General features: G+C 31.2%; 1 protein-coding gene and 1 long non-coding RNA gene across 2 annotated transcripts; one reads left to right on the forward strand and one right to left on the reverse strand.

Moving 5' to 3' along the window:
* Positions 1–1,607: 1,607 nt before the first annotated feature.
* On the forward strand, positions 1,608–7,018 carry LOC101213833 (MDIS1-interacting receptor like kinase 2). Its single transcript, XM_004143678.3, has 5 exons — positions 1,608–2,246; positions 2,485–2,854; positions 3,619–4,471; positions 5,312–6,042; positions 6,578–7,018. Exons 1-5 carry the CDS (start codon positions 1,644–1,646, stop codon positions 6,901–6,903), a joined length of 2,883 nt encoding a protein of 960 aa, XP_004143726.3. The 5' UTR covers positions 1,608–1,643; the 3' UTR covers positions 6,904–7,018.
* A 2,344-nt stretch (positions 7,019–9,362) lies between these two features.
* On the reverse strand, positions 9,363–11,090 carry LOC101217130. The gene is made up of 2 exons (XR_180816.3): positions 10,920–11,090; positions 9,363–9,918 (listed from the first exon to the last, which is right to left on the reverse strand). It is a non-coding gene; the product is annotated as an uncharacterized LOC101217130 (long non-coding RNA).

Raw genomic sequence — 11,090 nt, forward strand, 5'->3', positions numbered from 1 at the left:
GTAATTCCATTGAAAAGGTAGAGACAAGTCGTTCTCAGGTTGAAACTTCGAAGGGCACGTCTACTTCCACAGTAAACAAAACCCAATAAATATATAAACAATCACTTTTGAAAGTACGAGTAGATATAGCACAATAAAAAAATTTACAAATTCAAAACCCTAAACCCTAAATTTATTTTGAGAAATAAAAACCATAACTCCAAGTTTTCTTTTTTAAAAATTTCATATGGAAAAATGTTTTATTTTAATTTGCACTTGTTATTTATTCTATTATAATTTTGCTCTTTTTAGTAAACAACACCTTTTCCTCATTTTTTTTGTCCTGCTTTGAGTTGTAGGAGTAGAGGTATACTCATGGAAGATGAATATTCAAAGTATACACATTATCGTTTTGGAGATGTATTGAAATTTACACCTTTTTAATTCCATTGAAAAAGTAAGAGAAAAGTAGTTGTGAAGTTGAAACTTCAAAAACCACTTTTCAAAACCCAATGAATCACGACTCCGTCCATAAGAAATCAAATTCCAAAGAGTAGATGGAAAATCAACATACTCATCCTTCAAAGTCATATGAATCTATCAATCTATCAGTAACAACACTATCGATCATTAATAATATATTTTTTTATATTTACAATTATGCTCGACGATTCATAATTATTAGAGATAAAGTCTTACCCCACTGCAATGAACTTAAGTATATACACATAGTATGAAGTAAATGAATATTCAAAGTAGGACATCTATCATATTTTAAAACATATATATTAAAAACTTGACCTTTGATTCCATTGAACAAGTAGAGAAAAGTAGTTCTGAGTGTTGATTAACAACTGGCATTTGACTAATAATCAACAAGCAAATCATGGTTTTGCAGCAATCTCCAAGAATAATCAATCAATCTCTCTCAAGGTTGATTAATCAAGGTAGCAGCCCATGATTTTTGGCATAAATCAGCAGTCAAATACACATGAATGATGAATTATTCCAAAATTCAATATTTGATTTTGGTGCAAATTCCGTTACTCAGCTTGAAACTTCAAACAGACCAAAGTCTTCCATTCACAATAAATTACTACGACTACTTTACTATATGATTGTTTACATGCTTTCTTTTCAATTAATGTTTAATTATTGTTATAAAAGAGAGTACACAATTGAAATTAAAATGTTTAAAAGTAGAAGGATCCTACCAAATGTTGAAACTTCAAAGACTACCAAGTCTCCATCCATAGTAAATCAAACCCAATAAATATATGTTATTACAGTAGACATAACACAATTGAATTCAATTTTTGGAGTCGATCGATCTACCATTTATAGGATTCTACAAATATAATGATACATTTTGCTATACTTACTAGTTTTTTTTTTTAAAAATTATGCTGCACACAATTAATTATTCAATCTGAAAGTGAAATAACTTCTAAGTATATACATGGTATAAAGAAAGTGAGTAGTCAAAGTAGGACACCATAATTTTGAAGTATATTAAATTTCACTTTTAATTCCCATTGAAACAAGTAGAGAAAAGTATAGTTATTTGTCAGCTAGAACAAACCCTATTCGTAGTTAATATATAATATATACATATGATATATGTAATAGAGCAAATATCTTATCCAAACACCAAACTCTCCATTATGACCAACCAAATTAAACACTCAATAATTCCACTTCCACTTGTGCCAAAATCAGTTGTTTTGCTTCTTTTCTTAACAATCCTTTGTAAAACAAGTGCCATTAACATTGAAACTGAGGCTCTGTTGAAATGGAAAGCAAGTTTGGGAAAGCAATCAATTCTAGACACATGGGAGATTCTTCCATCAAACTCATCAAGCTCCTCCTCCAAAGCTTCAAATCCATGTCAATGGACGGGAATTACTTGCAACAGTGCAAGCAGTGTCACACATATCAATTTGATAAACACTGCTTTGAATGGTACTCTTCAAACCTTCAGCTTCTCTTCATTTCCCAACCTTCTTTGCTTGAATCTCAACTCGAATAATTTTAATGGATCCATTCCACCCTCCCTTGGACTTCTCAATAAGCTCGAATTTCTTGATCTCTCCACGAACTCCCTCACTGGTACTCTCCCTTCTTCTCTTGCTAATCTCACTCACCTCTACCATCTTGACGTCTCCAATAATTACATCACCGGAGGCTTGCATCCGAGCTTCTTTCCAACTGAAAATTCAAAATTTGGCCTGAGAAGTATGGAGAAGTTCATTATGCAAAGCACCATGGTAAGTAAAATATCTGTAATGAGAGCTGAGAAAATAAAGTTCTAAATTTCGTTATCTCTCCATGTATACTCCCTCAGAGTTGTACTTGCTTTTTTGTCATATCTACTAAATGGAAAAAGTGTTTGTGTAAATCCCTAAACTCAAATTGTCACCTCCTAGAATTTCCCTAAAATTTTTATTCTCTACGTATGAATTTATGCTCCATCTGACATAAAATTCTAACTTCCACCATACTCAGATTGGAGGGGAGCTTACCGAGGAGATAGGAAATATGAAGTCTCTAAGCATCATAGCTTTCGATGACTGTAAATTCTACGGCCTAATTCCTAAAGCTATAGGAAACTTGAGAAATTTAACTGTACTTCGTCTCAATGGTAATGGTAATTTCAGTGGTGAAATTCCTGAAGGTATTGGAAAATTGACAAAATTATTTGATCTAAGGCTGTTTGGTAACAAGTTAAGTGGGCCATTGCCTCAAGACTTGGGAATTTCTTCACCTTTGGTCGATGTTCATATTTTTGAGAACAACTTTACGGGTCCTTTGCCCCCAGGTTTGTGCACCCATGGCCAGCTTGTTAACTTCGCTGCATTTACCAACTCTTTTACAGGTACTATTTTCGATTTTTTTTGTGTATAAGAGTGAAATTTAGTATCAGTTTGGCAATGTTCTTGGTTTTAAGAAATACTTTTTAAAGTTATTGAAAGTGGTGTTCGGTAATTATTTCGTTTTTTTGTTTCTCGTTATTTAGAAAGAACCTGAAAGGATATAAACAAGAAATAAGAAACAAAAACATTTAGAAAGAACCTGAAAGGATATAAACAAGAAATAAGAAACAAAAACATTGAGCATTTAGAAAAGAAAAACTATTTTTCTTAGTTTCAAGTTTAACAAACATATATGCTAGTTTGCTAAAATGAACATAGCTTAAGGATATATAATTGACAGGTATGTACTATATCTGTTTTAAGTTTAAGATTTTCTACTTGTAGTATATACCAAAAACACATAAAAAGATTTTCTATTATTCATGTTTGTTACGAAACCCTGTTTTTTGTTTTTGAAAAACTAATTTTCTTTTTAATAAAAAAGTGTGTTTAGTAACAGATTTTTTTTTTTTTTTTTTGTTTTCTAAACAAGAAGTTAACTTGATTTTAAAACAAGGAAGGAAAATTGAAAATGAAAAAAAAAGAAAAAAAATTTAAAAGATACATTTTGTTTTGAAAACACCAAACAAAATCCATTATCAAACCTATATGGTTTTTGTTTTTAATGAACAAAAATTTAAAAAGTAGAAAAAATTGAAAGGTTTAGCAATCGGGGTCTCATTTATTTAATTAATTTATGTATTCATGGTTGGTTCAAATTTTACAGGTCCGATTCCTAGCTTCAAAAATTGCTCAGAGTTGCGTAGGCTTCGCTTAGAACACAATCAATTAACAGGTAATCTGGATGAAGCTTTTGGTGTTTATCCAAATTTAACTTACATTGACTTGAGTGACAATAAACTGACTGGAAACCTCTCTCCAAATTGGGGGAAATGCAAGAGTTTGACCAAGTTGAGCATCGCCACCAACATGGTTACTGGTGAAATTCCAAAAGAAATTACTCAATTAAAGAATTTAGAAGCCCTTGATCTCTCCTTCAACAATTTCTCTGGACTGATACCGGAGAATATCGGAGATTTATCGTCGTTATCGTCTCTACAGTTGCAAGGGAACCGCCAACTATCTGGAAACATACCACTGGATATCGGTAACCTTTCGAATCTCGAATCGCTCGATCTGTCGATGAACAAGATTGAAGGTTCGATCCCTAAGCAAATTGGAGATTGCTCAAGGCTTCGAAATCTAAGCTTGAGTACGAACCGGTTGAATGGTTCGATCCCATATGAGATAGGGAATATCTTATCCTTGCATGATTTGTTGGATTTGAGTAACAATTCGTTGGTTGGGGAAATTCCTTCATCACTTGGGAAGTTGATGCATTTAGAGAGATTGAGTTTGTCTCATAATCATCTTTCTGGTGAAATCCCTAATTCCTTAAAGGATATGATGGGATTAGTGAGTATAAATCTTTCATTCAACAATTTAAGTGGATCTCTTCCTTCTGGTGGTGCCTTTGACAAAGCTCAGCTACAAGATTTTGTTAACAACACAGATTTATGTGGAAATATTGAGGGCATGCAAAAATGTTATGTTTCCATGGCAGAATCCAAAAATAAAAGGTACTAAACTCATCCCTAAACTCAAATGTTTGATATTTTTTCTTTTTCCTTTTCTTAAATTAAATAATAATAACTACATTAATATAAATAATAATCACTCACACGATTTCAAATATAGAAAAAATGAACCAAAATGTTTATAATAAGCATTAAACTTTAACTAGTAAAATAATAATATGTTTATGTATTCGTATTAACTAGGCAGTAGATAATTGATATAGTCCAAATTATTGAAATATTTGTTCTAGCATTCAATTGAGTATGAAAAAAACATTAAATTAGAGTTGAATTTCGGTTAGTCAATTGATAAGTTTTTTGAGATATTTACTAAATATAGTTTATTTTAATTTGTGCATTAACCAAGATAAAAATTTGCAAAGATCATACTTTTGTTAAAATCTGTAAGCTTGGACAGATTCTTTAACATTTAACATTTTTTTTGTATGAAAAAGAGTGAAAGATTTATCCATAAAATAGATGAACTACTTTTCTTATTGTTAATGGTTTTGAAATGAAATCTAATATTATTGATTAGGGTATTACGATAGTCTGGTTAACGTGTTGTGGTAGACTTTCACTACATTTTTACAGTAGCACTTTTATTATCAACTTTCATACCTAAACCAGTTTATTTCTACTTTGAGTTTTTTTCTTCAGTAAAAAGATCTACTTTGAGAGTTGAGTTTCAACCAAGTGTCTCGTTACACTAATGTATATTGATGTGTTTCTTTGCTCGTATATTTGTCATGATTTTTTTCTTATGTAGAAAAATGCTTAACTATATATCATATCGCACATTTTGGATGGCATATTTAATCTTTTGTTTATATATCATATCAGATGGCAGAATCTGGTGATTATTCTTGTTCCAACTATAGTAAGTACATTAGTATTCTCTCTAATACTATTCGGGGTCATTTCATGGTTCCGACGAGATAAAGATACGAAACGATCAAACCCAAAAAGGGGACCAAAATCACCATTTGAAAACTTGTGGGAGTACGACGGGAAGATAGTATATGATGACATAATCGAAGCAGCGGAGCATTTCGATGACAAATACTGCATCGGAGCAGGAGGGTCAGGAAAAGTTTACAAAGTCGAAATGTCAAGTGGTGATGTATTTGCGGTGAAGAAGCTCAACTTTTGGGACAGTGATATGGGGATGGAGAACTTGAAGAGTTTCAAAAGCGAAGTAGCGACACTAACCGAGATCCGTCATCGAAACATAGTTAAGCTTTATGGATTTTGCTCGAGAGGCGAACACACGTTTTTGGTATACGATTTCATCGAAAGAGGGTGCTTATGGGAAGTTTTGAGAAGTGAAGAGAACGCAAAAGAGGTTGATTGGGTGAAGAGAGTTGAGATAGTGAAGGGTGTGGCTGAGGCTTTGTGTTATTTGCATCATGACTGTGTTCCAGCGATCGTCCACCGTGACGTGACCTCGAAGAATGTTTTGCTGGATGTGGATTTTGAAGCTCATGTGGCGGATTTTGGAACTGCAAGGTTTTTGAAGTTTGATGCTTCGCATTCCACTGGTGTTGTTGGCACTCATGGCTACATGGCACCAGGTTAGTATAATTTCATTTTAGTTACTATGCTTTTCTTATGATTTCCTTAGAACATATGAATTTATCTTTTGTCTATAAAAAAAACTTCCTACTCCCTTCTACTTTTACTTGTATAGATTGTGATAAACCCCTGCTATGTCTAAAGTACTTGGACAGGAAATACCATTTTAATTTAGTCTTAGTATTTTGGACTTCGATTCATTGTTACTTCCTCCCTATTTTTTAGAATAGTACTGATGGCACCTTCGATAAATTAGCTCTTTCCGTTAGTTTACCGTTGATTTTTTAAATGATAAAAAAATCTATTAACATTCCCTTTAATCATAAATTGTGAAAATATATACACTTCTCTGAGGGGGTTTTTGTGCATCAACTCATGAATCAATATTAAATAACTCTACTTAATTTTTGTCATGTTGGTCACATGTTTGTCTTCTTATCATTATAACCTACGTTAGTTTTTTACCAACATTAAAAGCCAATTTTTGTACCACTATTAATGCCACAAATTTCTTGTATTAATTAAAAATTGCAGAGCTCGCGTACACAAACAAAGTGACAGAAAAGTGTGACGTTTATAGCTTTGGAGTGGTGAGTTTGGAAGTATTGATGGGAAGACATCCAGGAGAAGCCCTTCTATCTTTACAAAGTTCCCCTCAAAAGGGTATTGAGATGAAAGAATTGTTGGATTCTCGGCTTGCATACCCTCGAAGAGGGAAGCTTTTAAGTGAATTGAGTTCACTTGTGAGTATAGCAATATCTTGTGTGCAGGCTGACCCTCAGTTACGCCCCACTATGTATTCTGTCTGCCATCAGATGGGATTGAGAAAAAGTGCCTTCATTAGAGAGGAGTCTGTTTGAAAGAAAAGCGTCGTTTTAGTTCGATTCTTCATTCATACCGTTGTTGTATTAAAAAAAATTAAAATAATTAAATTTACATCAATAAATGCATGAAATATAATATATGATTTTGCTATTTGGATCATAACACACTATTGCCTTTTATTTTTTAACGTATCACATTGGAGCAGACCATGTGTATACTCAATCGCGATAACATCTTTATCCCATTTTTTATCTATGTTGTGTTTTCAAGTTTTTCTCACTGTTAGTTATTTTTTGGGTGAGAAAAATGAAATTTCGCCACAGGGTATGACCATTGTGTTAGGACTACATCGCACAATCATCTCTAAAGATGTATATAATATAGTGTTTGTTATGTTTTTCTATCCATTTTTCGAATTGTTCGTATGACAGTGAAAAAAAAAGATTGGGAGTCTCTACTATCGCCCTAAGCAGTGACATTCACGTACTAAAATGTAAATAAACTGATGATTTTTTCTTGTTACTTCGTAATTTGCTGAATCTAACTTTTTCACTCTCCATTCAAATGTACCTTTCATTTTAGGCACAGGCAATAGCCCAGGGCATGGGTGTGATATTTACATTCATATTCTTTTAGTTAAGTTATAAAAAAGCATGTGCCCCAAAAACTTAATTGTGCTTGCTATCAACAATAAACATTCACATGTACCAATTATTTGGTTATAGTGATCGATATTAAAATGAGATTACATTAACTCATGAGGACAGAAAATTTTCTTTGAGAAAATGTAAAGAAAGAGGGCATTACTTTTACTAATGCTTTGACATGCATGTAACCCTAGAAAGGTTAGGCCAACTAAGCATTAAAATTTCTTTATGGTTTAATGTTGATCATCAAATACATGTTTTTTTTATAATTATTTTGGCCTAACCTTATATTTACTTTCACAAAGATTCTCAAAGATTTGATAGCTCTCTCTTACACATACAAGGCTTTGTTAAGAAAACCACTTTGATTTTGTCCATAGTCTCGCCTCACCATGTATAGTTACTTGAATATTTGGGAACCACTGACAACCAGTAATCTCATATCTATTTATTTCACCCAAAAATAAACGAGACAATAATAATTGATAATAGACTATTGTGATTTATTTATTATTAACATTTTTGGTGGACATGACATGACCATACATGTGAGGTTTTGATTGAATTTAGGGTTACTACGACCCATCTTGATGTTCTTTTGGACTTGCATTGACTATAATTAAATTATATATATAGAAACATACAAGAGTCGTTGTCAAGTAGAGACAGGGTGCTAAATTTTTCCCGTTGATATTTTCTTGTGTAACATGGATTGATATAGACACAAGGGGTATTAATGTTAAAATATGGATTAAAGCATAAAGTGGGAGAATCGAATATCTGACTTTAAAGAAGGAAACAAGCAGATCATAGTGCGTATGGGAATCCCCAAACGGGCTAGAGCGAAGCCCAATGGTACATAACCATTAATCAAAATTAATAACATAAATATTAGGGTAATTGTAATTGATGGCTATTTTAGTAATAATAATTAAAGATATAGCAATATTTTAAAAAATTTGTAAATATAGCAAAACTATCGCTGATAAACTTGTATCATTGATAGAGTGATAGACCAATATTTGCAACATGGTCTATCGATGATAAACTCCTATCATGGATAGAATTTGATAAAATTTTGTTATATTCTTAATTATTTTGAATCTAATTGCTAAATTTGCAACTATCCCTAAATATTATGTTAATTGAGTTACATTATACTCATTTTAACAATATATGTAGATAGTTTTTCGTTGGATATACTCATGTCCGATGTTTTCTTTCAAAGAATAATAATACAAAAGGTTAATTAATTGACATGGAAACTGAGCTTTTGTTTGGATTGGACATCTAGATTACCGTATTTGTTTTACAATACTGAGATGTTCTGTGTTTTGATGTTTAGAGATTTTGGAATTGGGTCCATTCTCATTTTATATTTTAGCCATTTTTAATTTTTTTCACATATATATTAATCTTCATTTTACACTATATAATTAAAATAAATAGGGTCAACTATTGACATTGTTTTTTTTTTATTATATCATATTTCTTAGTGTTATTTTTTTATGAGATATTCAAAATTCAAAATTTATCTATTTTATAAAATCTATCATGCTATATTATTTTGTTATATAAAAGTAATGTAAATTTTATTATTTTAAAAGAAAATTCAAGTAGATAAAAATAAGTGACTTATTTTTAAATATAAAAAAAATGAAAAAAAATATTTATAAAAATAAATACAACGTTCTTAGATTTTATTTAACATATTTTGTACATCAAGAAGATAAAAAAAAACCCTCTTTTTCATGCAACTTTCTAACATATTATTTTATAACAAAAAGAAAAAAAGAAAAAAAAAGAACATCAAACAAAGAAACGAATATATAAACAAGAGAAAAGTATTACATAAAGGATCAAGATATATGATCACATCTATATTTATTGAAATGGAAACATTACATAAAAAACAGACCACTAACACACTAACTATATACATACATAGACCACAAGTACTCGTCCCAACCTAATTACAATTCTCCCTTGATCAATCACATTAAGCCAAGACCACTAACTCCTAAACAAAAGCGAATAGCATAGAAATCAACCACTAATTCTATTACTTACAAACTACATTTGCACTTATTATTCTTAAACACATTTTAGATAATCTGTTTGAACTGACGTTTCAAGGGTTTATACCTCAAAGTAGTTTTTCTTCTAAAGCACTTGAAAAGAAATTTCAAAGAGGCCCTTAGATACTTGTAGTTTATATTACACTTTAGGACACTATATTCATATATTATTGTCCATATATTTTTCTCTAAGTTTTAACTTTCTCCTTTTGCTGAGATGTTTGCTTTTGAGGTCCTCCTCCTCCCCATCCACCACCCCATTGACTACCGTAGGAGCCGGGGTCCCATGGATTCTCCAAAGCTTCCTGAGTTCCATATCGTTGTCCTTAACAAAAAAGAAGAAAAAACATAATAAATTAATTTTGTGTTCTTAAGGTTATTTATTGTATGTTATATACTTCTTTCTTAATTTTTTTTATTTATAACAAGGGCATAACTTCAACCATAATTAACCAACATTCTTCTGTTAGAGATGGAAGTAATTCAAATCTTCATGCTTAAACATTTGAATTTTTAGTCAAAATTTTACGGAAATGATTGATGTAGACTATCAAACATATGGACATGATTTTTAAAACAACTCCTAAAAAATAAGCAATAAATTAAAAAAATCGAAGGAGCATCGTGTTCATCTAAGCTTAATTCTTAAAAACAAATGTGTGGCTCTAGATAATTTGAAAGAAGAATGTGAACTACTTTTACTGCTCTCTTTCTGTCCTGATCTGTTATTCCTTCTCGAGTTCAAAAAAGCAAATCAAGCTCAAGACATGGGATAAATTTAATCGGAATAATTGGTTTAGACGTAAAGATCACTAGAATATATGAATTTAATTACTATAAAGTACTTGGACGAATCATAACTTGTTTTTAAACGAAACCTATCAACGAATGGTCGATTAATTTTCTAATGTACAAAATTTGGCCTCGACGTTTTTCTGTAGAGTCCAAAATGTTTGTAAAAAATTTCCCAACATTACTTTGTGTTTCAGAGTTGGAAAAGGCTTTCCCGAAAAGCAGTTTTCGTCAGAAAAATCTCCGTTACGCTTTTCTTGGACTTTTCCCAACTCTTGTCATCCATTGGAAACAAATTTGAATGTTCATTGAAGGACCAAAATATGAGGAACTGTTAAACTAATAAAAACCTAAAACAGATTTGAGTATTAAATAAAAACATGGGCTGTATAATTTTTTCTTGAACTTAAATGAAATGTATGAAATAAATATCAACAATATATTTATACACAATGAATATGTTGGTGCAAATATGGTAAATATGATTTAAATTTGGAAATTAGAAATTTGAGTTGGGGGATGAAAACAGTATACCATTAACATTAGGAGATGTAAGCAAATGCCTTTTTGAGGTGACAGTGGTAGTGAAGAGAAGCAGAAGACTAAAGACAATAGCAACTATTGTTGAGAAGTGCTTCTTGGAAGCCATTTTTTTTTTCTTTTATATACTTCTTATTTTTGTGCATTTTAAAAGTTATTATATGA

This window comes from Cucumis sativus, chromosome 5, assembly GCF_000004075.3.
Source record: "Cucumis sativus cultivar 9930 chromosome 5, Cucumber_9930_V3, whole genome shotgun sequence".
Lineage (NCBI taxonomy): Eukaryota > Viridiplantae > Streptophyta > Magnoliopsida > Cucurbitales > Cucurbitaceae > Cucumis > Cucumis sativus.